This window comes from Hypanus sabinus, chromosome 13 (assembly GCF_030144855.1).
Source record: "Hypanus sabinus isolate sHypSab1 chromosome 13, sHypSab1.hap1, whole genome shotgun sequence".
Classification (NCBI taxonomy): Eukaryota; Metazoa; Chordata; class Chondrichthyes; order Myliobatiformes; family Dasyatidae; genus Hypanus; species Hypanus sabinus.
The window spans coordinates 4720789-4745108 of record NC_082718.1 but is presented as its reverse complement, the minus strand read 5'-3'; the positions used below and the strand labels follow the sequence as shown (position 1 = coordinate 4745108).

The window sequence follows — 24320 nt, the reverse complement described above, 5'->3', positions numbered from 1 at the left end:
GCACACAAGATGGACAACTAATTTGCTAAAGAACAAACTACAAATATAAAAAGAAAAAATAATAATACATAAACAACAAATATCAAAAGCATGAAATGAAAAGTCCTTGAAAGTGAGTCATTAAGTTGTGGGAACAGTTCAAAGTTTGGGTGAGGGAAGTTATCATAGAACATAGAACCGTAGAACATTACAGCACAGAAACAGGCCTTTTGGCCCTTCTTGGCTGTGCCCAACCATTTTTCTGCCTAGTCCCACTGACCTGCACCTAGACCGTACCCCTCCAAACCCCTCTCATCCATATATCTGTCCAAGTTTTTCTTAAATGTTAAAAGTGAGCCTGCATTCACCACTTCATCTGGCAGTTCATTCCACACTCCCACTACTTTCTGTGTGAAGAAGCTCCCCCTAATGTTCCCTTTAAACTTCTCCCTTTTCACCTTTAACCCATGTCCTCTGGTTTTTTTTTCTCCCCTAGCCTCAGTGGAAAAAAGCCTGCTTGCATTCACTCTATCTATACCCATCATAATTTTATACACCTCTATCAAATCTCCCCTCACACTTCTACGCTCCAGGGAATAAAGTCCTAACCTATTCAACCTTTCTCTGTAACTGGGTTTCTCAAGTCCCAGGAACATCCTTGTAAACCTCTGCACTCTTTCAACCTTATTAATATCCTTCCTGTAATTCGGTGACCAAAACTGCACACAGTACTCCAAATTCGGCCTCACCAATGTCTTAAACAACCTCACCATAACATTCCAACTCTTATACTTAATACTTTGATTTATAAAGGCCAATGTGCCAAAAGCTCTCTTTACTATCCTATCTACCTGTGACACCACTTTTAGGGAATTATGTATCTGTATTCCCAGATCCCTCTGTTCTACTGCACTCCTCAGTGTCCTACCTTTTACCTTGTATGTTCTACCTTGGTTTGTCCTTCCAAAGTGCAATACCTCACACTTGTCTGCATTAAACTCCATCTGCCATTTGTCAGCTTATTTTTCCAGCTGGTCCAAATCCTTCTGCAAGCTTTGAAAACCCTCCTCAATGTCCACTACACCTCCAATCTTTGTATCATCAGCAAATTTGCTGATCCAATTTACCACATTATCATCCAGGTCATTGATCTAGATGACAAATAACAATGGACCCAGCCCTGGTCCCTGTGGCACACCATTAGTCACAGGCCTCCACTCAGAGAAGCAATCCTCCACTACCACTCCCTGCCTTCTCCCATTGAGCCAATGTCTAATCCAATTTACTACCTCCCCATGTATACCTAGCAACGCAACTGAATCTTCCTAACTAACCTGCCATGCAGGACCTTGTCAAAGGCCTTACTGAAGTCCATGTAGACAACATCCACTGCCTGCCCTTCATCCACTTTCCAGGTAACCTCCTTGAAAAACTCTAATAGATTTGTTAAACATGACCTACCATGCACAAAGTCATGTTGACTCTCCCTAATAAGTCCCTGTCTATCTAAATACTTGTAGATTCTATCTCTTAGTATTTCTTCCAATAATTTACCTACTACTGATGTCAAACTTACTGGCCTATAATTTCCAGGATTACTTTTTGAGCCTTTTTAAACAACATAATCACATGAGCTGTCCTCTAATCCTCCAGCAATTCACCCATGGATACTGACATTTTAAATATATCTGCCGGGGCCCCTGACATTTCAACACTAGTCTCCTTCAATGTCCGAGGGAATACCCTGTCAGGTCCTGGGGACTTATCTACTCTGATTTGCCTCAAAACATCAAGCGCCTCCTCCTCTTTAATCTGTATAGGTTCCATTACCTCACTACTTGTTTGCCTTATTTCCATAGACTCCTTGCCTGTTTCCTTAGTAAATACAGACACAAAAAACCCATTTAAGATTTCCCCCATTTCTTTTGGTTCCATACATAACCAACTACACCGATCTTCAAGAGGACCAATTTTATCCCTTACTATCCTCTTGCTCTTAATATATCTGTAGAAGCTCTTAGGATTATCCTTCACCCTGACTGCCAAAGCAAGCTCACATCTTCTTTTAGCCTTCCTGATTTCTTTCTTAAGTATTTTCTTGCACTTCTTATACTTCTCAAGCACCTTATTTGCTCCTTCATCACATCTCTCTTTTCTTTGTCAGAGTTCCAATATCCCTTGAGAACCAAGGTTCCTTATTGTTACTCACTTTGCCTTTAATCCTGACAGGAACATACAAACTCTGCACTCTCAAAATTTCTCCTTTGAAGGCCTCCCACTTACCAATCACATCCTTGCCAGAGAACAATCTGTCCCAATCCACGCTTTTTGGATCCTTTCTCATTTCTTTAAATTTGGCCTTTCTCCAGTTTAGGTCCTCAACCTAAGGACCAGATCTATCTTTATCCATGACCAAGTTGAAACTAATGGTGTTATAATCACTCGAACCAAAGTGTTCCCCTGCACACACTTGCGTCACTAGTCCTAACTCGTTTCCTAATAGGAGATCTAATATTCCATCCTCTGTAGTTGGTACCTCTATATATTGATTTAGAAAACTTTCCGGAACACATTTTACAAACTCTAACCCATCTAGACCTTTTAACAGTATGGGAGTCCCAGTCAATATGTGGGAAATTAAAATCCCCTACTATCACAACTTTATGTTTACTGCAGTTGTCTGCTATCTCTCTACAGATTTGCTCCTCCAGTTCTCGCTGACTATTGGGTGGCCTATAATGCAACCTCATTAATGTGGTCAAACCTTCCCTGTTTTTCAGCTCCACCCATATGGCCACGGTAGACAAGCCCTCTAATCGAACCTGCCTGAGCACTGCTGTAACATTTTCCCTGAATAGCATTGCCACCTCCCCACCCCACCCTTCATCCCTCTGCCTCTATCACATTTGAAACATCGGAACCCGGGAACATTAAGCAGCCAGTCCTGCCCCTCCTGTAGCCGAGTTGCACTAATGGCTACAATGTCATAATTCCATGTGTCAATCCACACCCTCAACTCGTCTGCCTTCCCCACAATACTCCTCGCATTGAAATAGACTCACCTCAGAAGATTATTACCATCACACACAACCCTTCTATTTCTGGCTTTGCATGAACTTTTAACATTATTTATTTTCATCCCCACTCCATTATCTGCTCTGGCACTCTGGTTCCCATTCCCCTGCAAGTCTAGTTTAAACCTTCCTCAATAGCACTAGCAAATCTCCCTGCAAGGATATTGCTCCCCCTGTAGTTCAGGTGTAATCAACACATACAAACAAGCTGGATAAACTCAGCAGGTCGGGCAGCATCCATGGAAACAAGCAGTCAATGTTTCGGGACGAGACCCTTCGTCAGGACTGAAGAGGGAGGGGGCAGGGGTCCTATAAAGAAGGTCGGGGGAGGGGGAAGATGCAGGTGAAAACCAATCAGAGGAAAGATCAAGGGGTGGGAGAGGGGAAGCAGGGAGGGGATAGGCAGGAGGGGTGAAGAAGGAATCCGAGGGGTGAAGAAGGAATCCAAGGGGAAAGCACTATGGGTAGTAGAAGAAGTCAGAATCATGAGAGAGGTGATAGGCAGCTAGAAGAGGAGACAGAGTGAAGGTGGGATGGGAGAAGGGAGAGGGAGGGAATTACTGGAAGTTGGAGAATTTGATGTTCATACAAAGGGGCTGGAGACTACCCGGACAGTATATGAGGTGTTGCATCTCCAACCTGAGTTTGGCCTCATCATGGCTGTAGAGGAGGCCATGTATGGACATATCGGAATGGGAATGTGAAGCAGAGTTGAAGTGGGTGGCAACCGGGAGATCCTGTCTGTTGTGGTGGATGGAGTGGAGGTGCTTGACGGAGTGGTCCCCCAATCTGCGTCGGGTCTGACCGATGTAGAGGAGGGCGCACCAGGAGCACCGGATGCAATAGATGACCCCAACAGACTCACAAGTGAAGTATTGCCTCACCTGGAAGGACTGTTTGGGGCCCTGAATGGTGGTAAGAGAGGAGGTGTAGGAACAGGTGTAGCACTTACGCTTGCAGGAATAAGTACCAGGTGGGAGATATGTGGGGAGGGATGTGTGGACCAGGCAGTTGTGGAGGGAACGATTCCTGCGAAAAGCAGAGAGAGGTAGGGAGGGAAAGAAGTGCTTAGTGGTGGGGTCCTGTTGAAGGTGGCGGAAGTTGTGGAGGATAATATGCCGGATCTGGAGGCTAGTGGGGTGGTAGGTGAGGACAAGGGGAACATGGTCCCTGTTGTGGTAACGGGAGGATGGGGTGAGGGCCGAAGTGCGGGAAATGGAGGAGATGCGGGTGATGGGCATCATTGATGACGGCAGAAGGAAAACCACAATTCTTAAAAAAAGTGGACATTTGAGGTGTTCTGGAATGGAAAGCCTCCTCCTGGGAGCAGCTGTGGCGGAGGTGGAGGAGCTGGGAATAGGGAATAACATTTGGTTCATAGAAGATGTCAGTGGACAGTCTGTCTCCAGAGATGGAGACTGAGAGATTGAGAAAAGGGGGAGAAGTGTCCGAGATGGACCAAGTGAATTTGAGGGCTGGGTGAAAGTTAGAGGCAAAGTCGATGAAATTGACGGCCTCAGCATAGGTGGAGGAAGTAGCACCAATGTAGTCGTCAATGTAGCAAAGGAAAAGTTGGGGAGCAGTACCAGTATAGGTTTGGAGCATAGACTCTTCCACATAACCCACGAAGAGGCAGGCATAGCTGGGGCCCATACGAGGTACACCCTGATCCAAATATCTGAAACCCTGCCCCCTACACTAGTTACTCAGCCACGTTTTCATCCTTCAGAGCATTCTACACTTACCCTCACTGGCATGTGGCACAGGTAGCATTCCTGAGATAACTGCCCTTGAGGTCCTGCTTTTTACCTTTCTACCAAGCTCTCTATACACATTCTTCAGGACCTCCTCACTCTTTCTTCCCAAGTCATTGGTACTGATGTGTACCATGACATCTGGCTGCTCACCCTCCCACTTCAGAACGTTGTGCATGTGATCAGAGACATCCCTGACCCTGGCACCAGGGAGGCAGCAAACCATCCGAGAGTCTCTGTCACGACCACAGAACCTCCTCTGTGTACCTCTAACTATCGAGTCCCCTATCACTACAGCTTTCCTCTTCTTCCACCCTCCCTTCTGCGCTGCAGAACCAGACTCAGTGCCAGAGATCCGGCTGCCACAACTTGTCCCAGGTAAATCATCCCCCCCTGACAGTATCCAAATCGGTATACTTGTTGAGGGGAGTGGCCATAGGGGAACCCTGCTCTGCCTGCCCTTTCCCCTTCCCTCACCTGACAGTAACCCAGTTACCTGTGCCCTGCTCTTTTAGTGTAGCTACCTCCCTGAAACTACCATCTATAAACTTCTCATTCTCCCGAATGATCCGGAGGTCACCCAGCTCCTGCTCCAGTTCCCTAATGCAGTTTGTTAGGAGCTGCAGCTGGATGCACTTCTTGCAGGTGTCATTGTCAGGGACACCGGAGGTCCCTGACTTCCCACATCTTTCAAGAGGAGCATTCCAACATCCTGTCTGGCATTCTCTCTAAACTTAATAGTTAAAAAAAAGAAATCGAATGAGGGAAAAAAAACAACAGCAACAACTTACCAGAACCTACGCTTGCCAAAGCATGTTGAGCCAAAACCGTCCCACTCTGACTCAGTCCACTCCGACGATGGCTTCTACGACGATAGTCACTTCGCTAGACGGAACTTCTTTTGTAGTGCACTAGCTGACCGACTGTCTTCAGCTCCTTCAGCTGAATAAGCCTGTGAATCCTCTTCTTCTTGAGCTCTGACGATCACTTCTAGTTCAAGAGCAAGCTTCCAGCATCTGCAGAATCTCTTGTGCTTAGAGAATGCAAAATAAAGTGTAAGAGTTTCAGTGTGTGCAGAGAAGGTACACAGTAAGATTCGAGGCCATAATGAGGTAGATTGTGATGTCAAGAGTCTACCTTGAACTAGTGGATGGTTCAATAGCATTGAAATAGTGAGAGAGAAGCTGTCCTTCAGTCGAGTGATATGTACATTTGGGCTTTTGTATTCCAATACTGTCAGATGCTTGTCACTTACATCGTTGTCAAGTTTTTCAACAACTTGAATTTCTCTGTTATAGATAACCATAAATGCTTCCTTGTTTTCTTTTTCACTATTACCCATGGGTAACTGCAGGCTTTTTTTTTGACATTTTCGACAAGATCTTCAAAGCACAGAGCAAAGAATAAGTGCAAAGCACATGGTAATCACTGTGAGTCACGCATGGTCTGTCTATGATGGCTACTGAACAGAAACAGGTGCCAGCAGAACCCCACACAGCTTGTGTGAGGTCACTTCACAAAACTGTCTGTGGTGCACAGAGACCTGTGCATCACTTGGGAACCTTCCCAGTGCCTTGTGGAATTTTCTGTTTGTGCCTTGTTAAATTTTCCATTTATCATGTCAGCACTCAAAAAAAGTTTTGGATTTTGGTGGTTATAGGAGTTTGGATTTTTGGATAAGGGGTGTTCACCCTGTAAATGGAAGGATGCTAAATAAGTACAGACCAATAGAGGACCCTTTGCAGAATGCTATAAAGCCCACATGCATTACAATGTATTAAAAAAATTTTGTACTTTATATTTTTGCAAAAATGCTTCTGTAATATTTTGTGTATGTAAATGATAAAATGTGTCTGGGTGTAAATATAAAGATATGGATTAAAGGCCAGAAATCTGAAAATCCACTGTGTTAAAAGAAATGGCATTCATCTTCAATGAATCTGCAAATCTGGTCTGTCTTAGCAGTCATTGATTACACATTTCTAAGATAATGTTCCTCATTTACTCTGCAAAAAAAGTGAACTATGGTCATTCTGAATGCTGTCCTGACGCTTTAGCATTTGATTTACAAAGGGTTCACAAACTTTTTCTTGACACTGTATGATATTCAGTAAACACTGAAGAGAAATAGACATTAAAGATCCTGACCATCTCCTGCAATTCCACACATAGACAGCCCAGATGGTCTTTGAAAAGATCTAGTTTCTCGCTAGTCACCTTTTTAGTCTTGAAATAACTGATGAATCTTTTGGACCATCAGAGACAATGCACAAGATCAGGGCTGAACTAATCAGTCTCGGACACTGACACTGTATCACTGTGGCTCCCTTTAACAGTTTAAATTAATGTCCAGATTCTCAATCTTGAAAAAAATTTCTGCAGATGTTGTGTTTATCATATATATCTGGAAATCCTTTGCTTAATTTGTTCAAGTGTCAATACTATCCATAGCTTAAATCATTATTTGTATCTATATCCTGTAATATATATAGATAAATTAAGAATTTAAGAAAGCCAGCACAGATAAATGCTTAACTGTAGGAGCTGTGACTGAAACTGCAACCTTTAAGTTGAGAAAATTGGCTTTAGAGAAAGAAAATCACTGCAAAATTAACTTTGGAATAATTAGGTCCATGATATTTTTCTTGTACTTGTGTTTCATCCCTCATATATGTATGATTTATGAGTAAATGTTTCTGTCCTTTTTCAGTAACATTGCGGAAGCCCTAGTGAGTAAAGGCCTTGCCACAGTTATCCGTTATCGACAAGATGATGATCAACGTTCTTCTCACTATGATGAACTACTTGCTGCAGAGGCCAGGTAAAATGACTACTGGAATTTTGCAAAAAAAGTATGAACTTTTTTTATATGGGAACTAATGATATAAAAATGTAACTTTCATTTAAAAAATGTAACTGATATTTAAATAACTTAATGTTAGAGTACTCATTGAAATAATGCATTTGAAGAGGTTGTAGTTTTTTTATCTTCTCTCTGCTCAATAATGTGATTCATTAATTATGTATATAGACTTCAAAGTTGTAAAGATTTGTCCACAGAGATTGAAGCAGCTCTCAAGAATAATCTGATTTTTAACTGTCTGTTCACTCCCCTGTCTTTCATTAATGAAGTATTGAAAGGAACAATGTCTGGGTTTGAAACGATGTAGTGAAGGTTGTCAGTTAGTAATCAAACAATTGACACTGAAGGGGGCAATGGGACCAGTGACTAAATGTTTGATCCAAGTGTTGCATCTACAGGTAAGTGGGGAGATTTTAGGAAGGAATTTGGGAATTTAGCAATTTAATAAGGAAGAAAGCTCAGGTGCTAATTGTAGAGTGAAGAGAAATGTTTGAAGTAGTAATAATGAGACCTTGGTAAAGTGATTACATCATATCAGGGTATGAGAAAGTGAATAATGTACCTAATTATTTTGTTTCAACATATTTTGTATTGATCCTAAAATGTTTTAAGTATTATTTAATACTGTGGGGGCAAAGATTGGTGGCTGCTGTCATTTGGGAGAGGAAGCTGTAAATAAGAAGACTAGAACATAGAGTAGTGGGTGCATGCCAGTGAAGGTGTTAGAGGCAGATACAGTAGGGTCTTTTAAGAGACCAGACCCTTAGATAGGTACACAGAGCTCAGAAAAATAGAGGGCTAAGCAGTAGGGAAATTTTAGACAGCCTCTGGAGTAAGATACATGGTCGGCACAACAGTGTGAACCGACGGGCCTAACATGTGCTGTGGATTTTCTATCTTCTAACTCCTGAAGAGTTCATGAGCAGCAGTTTATCTTTCACATAGTCACATTACCTCTTCCTACACTGTTCTGGTCTGTGCAAACTTCCTTGAAAGTAAAATGACACATCCCAAATGTGATAACCAAAGTTAGTTCTATTTGTACTTTTAAAATACTTCCATTTATTTGATAATATAGAACAATAGAGCACAATCAGGGCCCTTTAGCCCATGATTTTGACTTGAGCTGGCCTGTATAAACATACCACATGATCATTCTAACTCTTCCTTCCCTCCTATAACCCTCCATTCTTCTTATATCCATGTGCTTGTCTGAGAGTGTCTCAGACACATCTAATTTTAACCTCTGCTACGACCCCCAACAATGGGTTTCAGGCACCTATCATTCTCTGTGTAAAGAAACCTTTCCAACTTCCTTCCATTCACCTTAAATGGATGTCCTGTGATGTTGGCCATTGCCATTCTGGGTAAAAAGGTGCTAGCGGCCCACTCTATCTATGCCTCGCATAATTGATTTCCGCTTACCACTTCTCTGCACAATTCTGCATTCTGTCTATATCCTGTTGTGTCCTATGACAGCGTTCTACATGCTCCACATCACCACCAATCTTTGTGTCATCTGCAAATTACTAACCCACTTTTCCACTTCTTCATTGAATCAGTTATATTAAAAAATAATGGGTGGGGAACCAGAACAAGTCACTGCAGAATACCATGAGCCACTGACCACCAGGCAGAATATGTTCCACCTGCTACCACTTGCTGCCTTCTGTGGGAAAACTAATTCCGAATCCAAGAAGTCAACTTTCCAAATTTTCTGGATTAGCCTACCATGGGGAAATTTGTCAAAGACCTTAGTAAAATCCAAAAACTGCACATCTACTGCTCTACCTTAATCAGTTTGTTTTGCCACCTGCTCAAAAAGACTTGACCTACCCCTTGCAGTTATGCTGATTATTCCTAATGCTTCCCCAAATGCTTGTAAATCCTATTTCTAAGTTTGCTCACTATTGAAATAAGGCACACTAATCTCTACTTCCCTCAAAATGCTGGTGGAATGCAGCAGGCCAGGCAGCATCTATAGGAAGAAACACTGTCGACGTTTCAGGCCGAGACCCTTCGTCAGGACTAACTGAACAAAAAGATAGTAAGAGATTTGAAAGTAGGAAGGGGAGGGGGAAATTTGAAATGAGAGGAGAAGACAGGAGGGGGTGAGGTGAAGCTAAGAGCTGGAAAGGTGATTGGCAAAAGGGATACAGAGCTGGAGAAGGGGAAGGATCATGGGAGGGGTGTGTTGCTTGAACTTCTGCGTTCCACCAGCATTTTGTGTGTGTTGCTTGAATTTCCAGCATCCGTAGATTTCCTCTTGTTTGCACTCTAATTCTCTATTAAGTTTCTTGAACAAATGGCACATTTTCCATCCTCCAGTCTTCTGGTGCCACTTTTGTGGGCAGGGTGGATAGAAAGATCATTGTCAATGCTTCAGTAATCTCTTCTCTCGTTTACTGTGCTAACCTGGGTTTTATCCATTCTGGCCTCTGTGGGACTTAGGTCAGGATACTGTTCAGAGACTATAGCTCAGCATTTAATACCATCATTCCCACAATCCTGATTGAGAAGTTGCAGAACCTGGGCCTCTGTACTCCCCTCTGCAACTGGATCCTCGACTTCCTAACCAGAAGACCACAATCTGTGTGGATTGGTGATAACATATCTTCCTCACTGACAATCAACACTGGTGCACCTCAGGGGTGTGTGCTTATCCCACTGCTCTACTCTCTACATACACATGACTGTGTGGCTAGGCATAGCTCAAATACCATCTATAAATTTGCTGATGATACAAATTACAAAGGGGTATAAAAAAGGTATGTAAAAACAAAAGGGCAACGTTACAATAGTCGTGAGGGACTTGTATATGCATGTAGATTGGGAAAATCAGGGTAGTGCTGGATGTCTAGGGTCGGTGTGATTTGCATCCCACCAAAACCAGGAAGTTGATGTCTCGAACAGCCAAACACTGATCTGTGTGAATATTGTTGCCATGCAATTAGTCATGGGCAAAAAAAAACTGATCGTACGTTGCATACAATTATAAAGAAAGTATATTTACTAACTTTACCTTTATCGAACTGTTAGTAGGAAAAAGAAACAAAGAAATCTGCCATTTTAAGTCAGATCGTGACGCTGTCTGCCATTTTAAGTCGTTGCTGTTGACACTGTGTTCAGAGTGCACCCTCCCTCCCCGGTCAGCTGGTGGCGCAGTGTGATCAGTGCTGGGCTCGAGAATGGAGGTTCCTGAGTTCAATCCAGTGACAGACCGCCCCTGAGCACCCTCTCCATTCGTGCCGGGTTGATATCGAGCTCGCAACTTGACCTCGTAAAAAAAAACTGCCCATGCGGAATATTGTGGAGGATCAAATACCCAAATCCAGCACAGCCCCCACTTGTCCCATTTAACCTGTCTCATTGCGGTGGACTTTAGGACCCAGGTAATTCATTGCGGTGGTCCTTAGGACCCGGTGGAGCTCTGGACCTGGTGGAGCTCTGGACCTGCTGCCTGTAGTGTTTCTGTTACGTTGACAGGAAGTGATCACAATTGAAAATAAAGTGGAAATAATAAAGCGTTTGGAAAGAGTTGAAACGTCATCGGTCATTGGAAAAGCACTAGGCTACAGTCGGTCAATGATCGGAACAATTTTAAAGGATAAATGATAAAGTGAGAATAATGGAGCATGTGAAAGGCCCTGCCCCGATGAGAGCTACAATTATTACTAAGCAACGCAGTAGTTTAATTGTTGGAATGCATATGTTTCTTAAATGTTTTATATGCATAGAAAGGTAAAGTATATGCTATATAGTAAGACAAACATTTGACTAACTGATGCTAAATAATACCGGATGTACTTGTTCCGACACGTACAAATCTGACTTAAAGACAAACTCAGGAATGGAACTTGTTTGTAACCCAGGGACTGCCTGTACAGAGGAGATGTCGGGTAAGTTTTTTTATGCAGGGAGTGGTGAGTGCGTGGAATGGGCTGCTGGCGGCGGTGGAGGCAGAATCAATAGGGTCTTTTAAGAGACTCCTGGACGGCTACATGGATCTTAAAAAATAGAGAAGTATGGGTAAAGCCTAAGTAGTTCTCAAGTAGGGACATGTTGGGCACAGCTTTGTGGGCTGAAGGGCCTGTATTATGCTGTATGTTATATATGTTTTTAAAAACAAAAAGGGCCCATTATCGTTAATCCAAGTGTTCACATAAGTTGGAACTCATCTTGGAAGTGCTGGACCCACAGTCTGCATGAAAGCACACACCACTTTCCAAACATTGCTTGAAATCCATCTTGAACAAACAGGCTCCTCCATGGGAGTATTGCTCCTTCCTCCTGGAAGCCATTCATCTGCACAAAGCACGTCATGTAACAGGTATGGCATCCTAAGCCATCTTTCCCACTGTCTTTTCCCAGCTCCTGCCAAAAAGACCTCAGCCCATACATGTCCTTCACAAAAAAAATCTCCATCCAATATTCTCTGGAACTTTCTCCCAGTTCCACCATCCTGCTTGGCTGACACAATGTCCCTAAATTGAAGAATATAGCCCCTTATCTTTATCTCAGACCCAAACAGGGTAAAAGCAGAACAGACTGCTCTTACAGAACTGCTAAAATGAACTATCTACAGCATTGCAGTAAAAATCTTAACTAGGGTGTTACACCCATATAAAATGCTAAACTTTGCAATTCTGGTGCAAACTGCAGCTCTTTGTGTCCAGACATGGAAGAAAATGCACTGAACCCAGTCACTTAACTTGTTTACAGCTATTTTTGGCTGTCTCACATCGTGATTTTCTGTCAGCAAATTTGGTGGTAGTATATTTATGTCCTTTATTTAAGCCATTAATATAGTGTAATTAGATGAGGGTCTGGCACTTCACCAGTTGCAGCTTGCCAACCTGAAAATGATGCTTTTATCCTGACTGTTTTCAATATTTGGCAACTGGCTACCGGTGCAAATATATTTTCTGAATGTAATTTTTCATTAGCTATTTTTAAGATGTAATTACATTTTGGTCTAGTAAATAGAGTTTTGGAGTCCCTGAGTCATGTTGCTCAGAATCAGGCTACTTGGCCCCTGACACGTTTACGACAATCGGTGTGTATTGATCCCATTTCTGAGCACTTGGTGCAGAGTCTTGCATCCCAAGTTGATTTAAGTGCTTGTCCTGCCTTTAGTCAGGTCAGTGGCTCTGCACTGATCTCTCTGATGAGCGGTGTGTTTTACCTACTTGCCACACTCTGCATGAACAAGGTTTCCCGCAGATATTTTCTAAGTTTATGACATCTTACCTTAAATCTATATCCTCTTGTTTTCCCTATCTCTGATATGGGGAAAAGTTTGTGCATGGAAATTTCATACCCTATCGGTACTTATAGTTTTATATCCTTCAATTGTGTGTGATCTTAACTTCTTCTCCAATCATTTCTAACCAAACTACAGCATCCAAGGGAAACTTCTTGTATCTCCTCTGCACTTTCCCCAGTGCAATCTCATCTTTCCAAGAGTGCTGGTGACCAGAAATGCATGCAATAACCTGCTGAGATCTGACACTTTATTCTTATAAAATTGGAACATAATCTCCCTGCTTTTACATTCAATGCCAAACTAATGAAGGTCAGTATCCCATATGCCTTCTTTATTTTTTTCATGTGATCTGTCTTTGCTGCTGTGTTTAAGATCATTGGATTAATATATCAAAGTTCCCCTCTACCCCAGTACCTCCTTGGGCTCTCTCATACATGATCTACTGTATGTTCCATCCTATCAGTGGTTCAAAAAACGCATTACTGTACATTTATCTGGATTAAACACCATATGTTCTTTCTAAACACAATTCACCAGCATTTTGCTATAACTCATTTTGCTATGACTAGTGACCAAAACATGAACAACCCCATCACCCTGCCAAGTACACCATCAAGGCCTGATGCCTTTCGAGGGTTCACTCTCTTGAAAGATGCTTCATGAGAAGTAATGGCATGCAACCCCTGCCACCGCTACATGCACTTATGATAGTCTTCTGTAAGTCATACCTTGACCTGAAGAGGTCTGGAGGGGAGAGTACTTGTAGGGTGTTGGAGAATCACTAGTAATAGGCGAGAAAATGCAGTCTTTTGATGAACTGTCAAACTGTCCAATCAAAATTTTAAAAACACAAGTAATTCTGTCGGTGCTGAAAATCTAAATTAAACACATTTAAGATGGAGCTTTAACTTTTCATTTTGGTCCTTTTCAGTAATTGACCTTGAGCATTTCTATCTCTTCACTGTCTGTCTTCCCAGTTGTTCATGTCTGGACCCAGGCCATTTATGTTGCAATTCACTACTGGACAGAACTTTCAATGGTTGGCTTATTTTAATGAGACCTGGTTTATCCCCTTGAAATTTCACCATATATTGAAAGTGGGAGACGGAATAGTATAGCTATGAAAGTTAATGTATAGAGAATAGTGGAGCCCACTGCTCTATATATGCCAATGACTGTGTGGCTAGGCATAGCTCAAATACCATCTATAAGTTTGCTGACGATACAATCATTGTTGGTAGAATCTCAGTTGGTGACGAGAGGGTGTACAGGAGTGAAATATGCTAACTAGTGCAGTGGTGCCGCAGGAACAACCTGGCACTCAGCGTCACTAAGATGACATATCTGATTGTGAACTTCCAAAAAGTTAAGACGCAGGAACACTCATAGAGGGATCAGAGGTGGAGAGAGTGAGCAGTTTCAAGTTCCTGGGTGTCAAGATCTTTGAGGATCTAACCTGGTCCCAAAATATCAATGTAGTTATAAAGAAGTCACACAGTGGCTATACTTCATTAGGAGTTTGAAGGGATTTGGTGTGTCAACAAAAACACTCAAAAACTTCTATAGGTGTACTCTGGAGAGCATTCTGACAGGCTGCAGCACTGTCTGGTATAGGGGGCTACAGCACAGGACCGAAAGAAGCTGCAGAGGATTGTTATTTTAGTCAGCTCCAACTTGGGTACGGGTCTACAAAGTACCCAGGACATCTTCAAGGAACAGTGTCTCAGAAAGGCAGCGTCCATTATGAAGGACCTCCAGCATCCAAGGACTGCCCTTTTCTCACTGGTACCGTCAGGTAGGAGGTACAGAAGCCTGAAGGCACACACTCGTGATTCAGGAACAGCATCTTCCGTTCTGCCATCTGATTCCTAAATGTACATTGAACCCTTGGACACTACCTTACTTTTTTTTTACTATACAGCATTTCTGGGTTTCTTTTGCACTTTTTAACATTTATTGAATATACGTGTACTGTAATTGATTTACTTTATTTTTTTTGATATATCATGTATCACATTAAACTGCTGCTGCTAAGTTATTGAATTTCATGTCACATGCCAGTGATAATAAACCTGATTCTGATTCAAATACTTGTACGATGTATTTGAGTTTTACTTAACCCTACTTTTGTTTTAAGGCCATCATGTGTTGCCTGTATGCTTTCTTAAGCTCCTTCCTGGCTAACTGTAACTCTCAAGAGCCCTGTCTGATCTTACTTCCTTCTTCCTTTTTACTAAATGTTCCACCTTTGTTATCAATCATGGTTTCTTTGTGTTACGTACTCGTGTCACATGACGGTGGTGCCCTTGTCACGTGACTGGGTTGAAGCTATACTGGACTTGAGGTGATGGTCTTGTGATGGTGGTGACGTCATTTTCCTGCCAGTAGAGATCATGTGATGGGTTTTTTTTACAGGTTATAAAAGGTAGACCCCACCCTGTGAGGAGGGGCAGTTCGTGCCTGGATTTGCCAAGTTGACTTCATGCCACTGCGTGTTTTAAGTGATGACGCAGTTTAGTTGAAGGATGAAGTTTTTATCTAATGCCTAAAGTTTGAGAGGTCATTGCCAGCAGGTTCTTTACGATTCTGCTAGTTTGAGACAGTGGAGAGCGAAGATCGAATTTCGGGTGTTAAGATCGAGGAGAATCGCTTTCTACGGTGAAACGGGTTTCAACCTTTGTTTGATCCTTATTTGGAAGGATTTCGTTGACTATCTTCGTGTTAATCCCTGGGTTTAACCAGAAAGGATTGAAGGTAGTGAAGAAGGAAAGGTCAGTGCCTTTAAGCCGTTCTGTTTCGTGAATTCTTTGTGGGAAGTTCGATGTCGGGGATCGAAGCAAGCGACGTGAAAGAGAATTTGAATCGTCTTATAAAGTCTCTCCTTTTTTTAAATGGACTGTGAGCATATCGAACTTTTGGCAATACCACTTTAAAGAACTGTTTTTGCAATATCGTTTTAAGAACTGTTTGGGCTGCCGCTCAGCAGCTGTTTCCGGTTACGTTAGTGTTTATTTACTTTTGGGGGGGTTGTTTTCTGTGTTTAATAAACGTGTTGTTTGTTATAAGAAACCCTTGCCGAACTCATATTTATTGTTGCCTGAATACATAACATTTGCCTTACCATCCTTTCCCTGTCTCAGTGGGACAAAGGTATTCAGAACCTCATACAAGCTCTCCTTAAGCAACCTACATATTACTGCAATGTTCCCTGAGAATATTGGTTCCGAATTTATTCTTCTGAGTTCCTGCATAATTCCACTATAGTTAGTGTTCCCCCAATTAAATACTTTACTGTGCCATCTGCTCCTATCCTTGTCCATGGCTGTTGGAGGGGAAGTAACTTGTTTTTTAAAGGCTGAGTGTGGTTTCTGGTAGGATGTAGCCAGACTAAAATTAGTAAGGTGAATGAATAAATGTGGATGGAGGTTTCTGTGTACATTTTCAAAATTAAATTTTTGTTACTGTCCCATGCTTCTGATATATACTGGCTAGAAGTCACATACAGCTGTGAAAATTGAATTTGTTTGCTTTGATGTTTAAACCAAAGTTATGGGATAAACAATTATCTAAAATGAAACCAAGACTCAGCCAGTCAATAAGTTGACCCCAGTGAGGAAACAGAAATTGATTTCCTTATAATGTGCTGAGATGCTGATCTAAAATCTGTCACTTTGTAACTATGCCAGCAGAGAAATGTGGTCACACCCTATCCTCAAGTGCAATCTTTCTCAATTTGTTCCTCTTGTCAACCTCAGCTAAAAGTCTGTGAAGGAGAATGGTAAGATAAATGTCACTGACGTACGCTTATCAATAAGGAATGTTACTGGAAGATTAATATTTTCTAAACAAGCCCCAAGAGTGGCTAAAATTTCTCATTTTTAAGATTCTTTTTACACTACCTTGCTCAATGTCAGCAAAATAGATCTTCTAAGATATAGATAAATGGATGTTTGTGGGTTGTGCTTTAGTCTAATTCAAGAGTTGCAAGTGTTTATAGATAAATAGTATCTCCAAGAAATTGAAAGGTTTTGTAGTACTGTATCTTCCACCCCTCATTCAGTTACGGAATAGGGTCTCAAGTCAGAGATACAGGTGTCCCCTATTTTTCGAACGTTCGCTTTATGACACCTTGCTGTTATGAAAGACCTACATTAGTTACCTGTTTTCACTAACAGAAGGTCTTTTCACTGTTACGAAAAAAGGCAGCGCACGATAAAAGCAGCCAAGCTTCTCCCCCAGAACTGCATTTAACCACCATTGCTTATACACGTGCTTGTGAGCATCTGTGCTTTACTGTATGTCGATTTATTTTGTGCTTCCGTTAGCAAGATGAGTTCTAAGGTACCTGTATTGGAAAAGCCTAAAATAGCTCGTAAGGGTGTTCCACTTAGTGTAAAACTAGACATAATTAAGCGCTTCAATCATAGTGAACGAAGTAAGGTAAGGATGTTGTCTGCATGTTGAATTTGCCTGTGTCCACCATTCACACTATTTACACGCAGAGAGAAAGAATTTTGAAAGCTGCCGATGTGACTGTTGGTTTTGCTTGTAGCAAAGTGGTCTCTCTTAGTCAGCATCCAATAACGGATAAAATGGAAAGTCTATTGCATGAGTGGATTGATGGGTGTACGAAGCGTGGTGTTCCGTTAAATTCTCTTATACTTAAGGAGAAATCAGTCAGTCATTTTAATAAGCTGAAACAGAAGGCACTGGACAATGGTGATGAAAGTGTTGCGAAAGTGGAATTTAAAGGCAGTCATGGGTGGTTTGATTGGTTTCTGAGGCGAGGGCAGCTTCATAGATTAACGTTTACTGGAGAGAGTGCTTCGGCTGATACTGAAGCTGCTGAAAAGTTCCCAATAGAACTGAAGAAAATAATTACAGAAGGTGGTTATTCATATAAGCAAGTGTTTAACTGTGACGAAACTGCAATTTGTTGGGAAGAATTGCCAAGCAAGGCATGTATTTCGATAGAAGGAAAGCAGGCTAAGGGGCACAAGGCATTGAAGGACAGGTTTACCCTAATGCCTATTATTAACGCCACTGGTGATGCTGTCCTTAGCCTCTACCTTGATGTTACTCTGTCCAAGACCATCACTATATGTGCTAACCAGAGGCCATGGATGACCGTGGAGGTGCATGTGCTGCTGAGGATCCGTGACTCTGCCTTCGGAGCAGGCGACAAGGCAGCCCTAACAACAGCAAGGGCCAAACTGTCCCAGGCCATCAGAGGGGCAAAGTGTACACGCACCCAGCTAATCCACAGCCACTTCCAGGACAGCGGCAACACACAGCGCATGTGGAGGGCATCCAGGACATCACCAACTACATACAGGACAACATCACCTGACTGTGCGGGTGATGCCTCCCTCCCAGATGCGCTGAATAACTTCTACACTTATTTTGAGGTGGAAAATGACGTGGCAGCGAGGAAGTCCACCCCTCCTACAAATGACCAGCTGCTGTGTCTCACCGTGGCCGATGTGAGAAGAACCCTGTGCAGGGTCAATTCACAGAAGGCTGCTGGACCAGACAACATCCCTGGTAGAGTGCTCAGCGGATGTGCAGACTAGCTAGCAGATGTTCTCACTGACATCTTCAACAACTCCCTGAGCAGTGCCACCGTTCCAACGGGCTTCAAGGCTGCCACCATTGTACACGTGTCGAAGAAGTCTTCAGTGTCCTGCCAAAATGACTCACATCCATCATCATGAAGTGTTTTGGGAGGTTGGTCATGAGGCTGGTCATCAAGACCCTGCTGCCTCCCCTCACTGGACCCCCTGCAGTTTGTGTACTGTCCCAACCACTCAAGAGGCAGCGCCATTGCCATCACCCTCCACCTGGCCCTAAACCAACTGGACAAAAAAGACACATGTTCAAATGCTGTTCATAGACTTCAGTTCAGCATTCAACACAATCATCCTTCAGAAACTGATTGGAAAGCTGAGCCTACTGGGCCTGAACACCTCCCTCTGCAATTGGATCCTAGATTTCCTGACTGGGAGACCTTGGTCAGTCCGGATCGGGAGCAGCATCTCCAACACCATCACACTGAGTGTGGAGGCCCCCCGGGGCTGTGTTGCTCAGTCCACTGCTGTTCACTCTGCTGACCCACGACTGTGCTGCAACGCACAGCTCAAACCACATCATCAAGTTCACCGATGACACGACCGTGGTGGGTCTCATCAGCAAGAATGACAAGTCAGCTTACAGAGAGGAGGTGCAGCGGCTAACGGACTGGTGCAGAGCCAACAACCTGTCTCTCAATGTGAACAAAACAAAAGAGATGGTTGTTGACTTCAGGAGGGCACAGAGCGACCACTCCCCACTGAACATCGACGGCTCCTCAGTAGAAATCGTTAGGAGCACCAAATTTCTTTGTGTTCACCTGGCGGAGAATCTCACCTGGTCCCTCAACACCAGCTCCGTAGCAAAGAAAGCCCAGCAGCTTCACTACTTTCTGTGAAGGCTGAGGAAAGTCCATCTCCCACCCCACTCCCCTATCCTCATCACATTCTACAGTGGTTGTATTGAGAGCATCCTGAGCAGCTGCATCACTGCCTGGTTCGGAAATTGCACCATTTCAGATTGCAAGACCTTGCAGCAGATAGTGAAGTCAGCTGGGAAGATCATTGGGGTCTCTCTTCCTGCCATCACGGACATTTACACTACATGCTGCATCCGCAAAGCAAACAGCATTATGAAGGACCCCACACGCCCCTCATACAATCTTTTCTCCTTCCTGCCATCTGGGAAAAGGCATCGAAGCATTCAAGCTCTCATGACCAGACTATGTAACAGTTTCTTCCCCCAAGCTATCAGACTCCTCAATACCCAGAGCCTGGACTGACACTTTACTGCCCTATTGTCCTGTTTATTATTTATCGTAATGCCTGCACTGTTTTGTGCACCTTACGCAGTCCTGGGTAGGTCTGTAGTCTCGTGTAGCTTTTTTCTGTGTTGTTTTTTACGTAGTTCAGTCTAGTTTTTGTCCTGTGTCTGTAGACCATTGAAAGTATCCTGACAGCTTGCATCATGGTCTAGTATGGCAGTCTGAATGCACAGGGATTAAAATGCTGCAGGGAGTAGTGAACTCTGCCCAATAAGTCACAGGCATATCCCTTTTTCACCATTGAAGGAATCTATATTAGGTAGTACCTCAAGACGGCAATATCTATCTTAAAATATTCCTACCATCCAGGCTATGCCATCTTCTTGCAGCTACCATTGGGCAAGATTTATGGAAGCCTAAACTGGTTCAAGAACAGCTAATGTCCTTCATCCAGTCTGTTTTTGAACCAACCTGTACAGGCAAATAGGCAGAAGAATTGGGGTGGCCCTGTTGATAGAAAAAAATAAAATCAGGTCCTTAGAAAGAAGTAACTTGGGATCAGAAGATGTAGAATCCTTGTGGGTAAAGGTGAGAAACTGCAAGGGTAAGAAGACCCTGAAGGGAGTTGTATACAGGCCTCCAAACAGTAGCCAGGAAGTGAGCTATAAATTACAAAAGGGTACAGAAGCCTAAAGGCACATGCCCAGCGATTCAGGAACAGTTTCTTCCCATCTATTATCTGATTCCTAAATGGACATTGAACCCTTGGACACTACCTCCCTTTTTTAATATATAGTATTTTTATTTTTTTGCATTATGTTTTAAAACTGATTGATATATGTATACTGTACTTTATTATTTTATTTTGTGGTTTTCTTCTAGATTATGTATTGCATTGAACTGCTGCTGCTAAGTTAACAAATTTCAAGTCACATGCTGGTGATAATAAAACTGATTCTGATATCTTTGTATAAAGCGCAGAGTGTAAATCCATTTTTAGCAGGAAAAAGCTATCTTTAATCACAGTAGTTAGAGATGTGGTGTCCCCCTTCTGCCAATATGTTGTATTTACAAATATGCTTCAACAGGACTGCACATCTGAGACACCTCTTGCAGAGTTTAGATGGATTATTTAATTCTTGTGTTTCCTTGCTAATATCACTTTCATAGCTCATTTAACAAAGAGAGTTAGGCAGTTAGCAGGGGTATTCATTTAACAGATGTGGGTTAGGTTAGTGAAATGTGGTCTCAATGGTACAAAATCAGTGGGTGATTGTTAAATTATTTCAGTTGAGTGCCCATGAAATAGATCTGAAGTACCTCCTGTGTTGCTAACATTATTGCGCACCTACTTGTATATTCACCATGGGTAGTGTTTGCTTTTTGACATGTGGAATTATAATCCTAATTCAATTCAATTCAGTGTCCTCCAAATTGAATGGATATCTGGATTATGTTTGACTTGATCAGTGGTTGTATCTTTCCCAATCTGCATTGTATTCATTGCTTAGCTAATCTGATATTCTATGCCTTGTCAGTTTAAGTGGTAGCATCTTAAAGGTGGATTATTGATGAGTCATACATTTGAATTCCAGTATCGCATTTGAGGACTTCAAATTTATGAACTTGTTAAGCATTTTAGCCAATCTTTGGGACCACTTTGTCAAGCACCTCTGCCAAAAGCAGAACTTCCTGGTGGCCAATTCAAGTTCCCATTCGTTTCAATGTGTCAGTCTATAACTTCCTCTTGTGCTACAATGAAGCCACCTGTATCTTCCGTCTGGGTAGCCTCTAACCTGATTGCATGAATGTCGCTTTCTCCTTCTGTTAAATATATTTTTCCCTCCACCTCCTGTCTTCTACTATTTCCCACTCTGGCCTCTTGCATCTTCTCGGCTGTCTGTCACCTCCTCCGGCACCCCTCCTTTCTTCCCTTTTTCCTATGATCCACAGATTCCTCTTTCTCCAGTCCACCTGACTTCACCCATCACCTTCCAGCTAGCCTTCTTCCCCTCCCTGCACTTTTTATTCCGGTGTCTTCCTCGTTTCGTCTCAGCCCGAAATGTCGGCTGTGTATTCATTTCCATAAATGCTGCCTGACCTGCTGAGTTCCTCCAGCATTTCGGGTGTGTTGCTTTGGATTTCCAGCATCTGCAGTATCTCTTGTGTTTTTTAATCTTCATGTTACAGTAGAGGAGGTGTGGGTCAGTTGTTCATACAAAATAGCTGATATTATGAAGCCACATCAACTGTGCATCTATCAAAAATGAGTTAAAAAAGTAATTTCTGTTGATTTATTTTTACTTTTTACCTCATGCAATTTCCATTCGAGCAACTTAGATACTTGGTACTTGTAACATAGTGTCATCTGTTGCTGCTCTTCCTTATTGTAGCAAGAATAACATGTGTACATAACACGCAGATGTGCATGAAATGAAATATGTACTCAGTGGAGAAATGTGCCATTGCAGCGAATAATTATAAAGATGTTGAAACACTCTGGTTCTGTTGGCTGTGCAAGTCTAGAGAAGACAATCACAGGCGCTGCCAAACGTGTGAGGTTGAGGTGTGAGCCCACCCCGAAAGCCCCTGTTTGTGTGGATGCTGTGTGATTTGTTACCTTGTTACAAATAAGTTCCTCAAATAACAGACAGTACACTGCACAAGAGGCTTATAAATAGATACAGATGCGTAGAGTCGGAGGAAGTGTATTGGCGTGGATAGTGGATTGGCTAACTGATAGAAGGCAGAGAGTTGGTATAAATGGGTGTTTCTCCGGTTGGCACTCTGGTGAGTGGGGTGCCACAGGGGTCGGTGCTGGGCCCACAGCTGTTTACCATTTACATTGATGATTTGGAAGAGGGGACTGAGTGTGGCATAGCAGAATTTGCTGATGACACTTTACTGAATGGAAAAGCAAATTGTACAGAGGATGTGGAGAGTCTGCCGAGGGATACAGATAGGTTGAATGAGTGAGCCAAGGTCTGGCAGATTGAATACAACGTTGGTGAATGCGAGATCATCCACTTTGGAAGGAGTAATGGAAGAGCAGATTATTATTTAAATGGTGAAAGATTGCAGCATGCTGTTGTGCAGAGGGACTTGGGAGTGCTTGTGCACAAATCGCAAAAGGTTGACTTACAGGTTCAACAGGTTATTAAGGTGGCAAACGGAATGTTGGCCTTCATTGCTAGAGGGATTGAATTCAAGAGCAGAGAGGCCATGCTGCAACCATACAGGGTACTGGTGAGGCCGCACCTGGAGTATTGTGTGCAGTTCTGATCTCCATACTTAATTTTTGGAGGCCGTGCAGAGGAGGTCCTCTAGGTTGATTCTAGAGATGAAGGGGTTAACCTATAGGAAAGATTGAGTCGCCTGGGACTATATGCTCTGGAATTCAGAAGAATTAGAGGGGATCTTATAGAAACATACGACATTTTGAAATTGTTTCCAGTGGTAGGTGAGATTAGAACTAGGGGACATTCAAATGAGAGGACATGATTTGAGAGTTAGGGGGCAGAAGTTTAAGGGAAACACGAGAGTGATAGCTGTGTGGAATGAGCTTCCTGTAGAAGTAGTAGAGGCCAGTTCCGTTGTGTCATTTAAGGTAAAATTGGATAGGTGTATGGACAGGAAAGGAGTGGAGGGTAATGGTTCTGAGTGCGGGTAGGTGGGACTAGGTGAGATTAAGAGTTCGGCATGGACTAGGAGGGCCGAGGTGGCCTGTTTCCGTGCTGTGATTGTTATATGGTTATATGGTTATATCTAAGAAACAGTTAGGTTGGTTTTTAAAGGTTTTTGCATAGTAAGGGAATTAAGGGTTATGGGGGAAAGGCAGGTAGATGGAGCTGAGTTTACGGACAGATTTGCCAGGATCTTATTGAATGGCAGGGCAGGCTTGATGGGCCAGATGGTCTACTCCTGGTCCTATTTCTTATGTTCCTATGTTCTTATGTACAATTAAATGATTTAACTTTATAATTCTTAATTTGACTAAAGGGTTAGTAAAGAAAAAGTAAAAAAGAAAAGGACCTATTTTAATGAAACAGTCTAATGTGCACAAGTTGGAGCTCACATTTTCCCCTTTGTCGATAGTCCTTTGATCTCCCTGGGTTCGTCGGATCATGGCCCCGCTCCGGTTCAAGTCCTGTGACCTCTTCCCTCTGCCATCTTCTCCCGCCATCTCCTGCTGAACATGGGAACCAGCTCACCTCGGTGTTGGGCACACAACATGAAAACATTGTATGGCTCACATTCCAAAGCACCTGTCATTGCTAACCACAACCCAAACACTGCTTCTCCAGAAAGAACATTACCTTAGCAGTGAAACTTTTCCCAGGGTGTTACACTCTCCCCCAGCAAAATTAGTCATGTCCTCATGACATTGAGATGATTTGCTACCCCTTCATACAAAGCACAAATGGTGTAAATGGCAGTGACACAACTCACCAAGGCAATAGGTGCCACACTCTGTTCCCCAGGTGCTACATAGGCCAGCCTATTTGGTAGTCTCCTGATTCTTTGATACCTCCTTGCCCCATCATCTACTTAT

At 42.7% G+C, this 24320-nt stretch overlaps 1 protein-coding gene across 1 annotated transcript in view; it reads left to right on the top strand.

Annotated features, from left to right (window-relative positions):
- Nucleotides 1–24320, top strand: part of snd1 (staphylococcal nuclease and tudor domain containing 1) — a 990315-nt gene that overhangs the window by 260743 nt on the left and 705252 nt on the right. The window contains exon 13 of the mRNA XM_059987006.1: nucleotides 7518–7628. Within this exon, the coding sequence (XP_059842989.1) occupies nucleotides 7518–7628 (111 nt within the window). The remainder of the gene's footprint in view (nucleotides 1–7517; nucleotides 7629–24320) is intronic.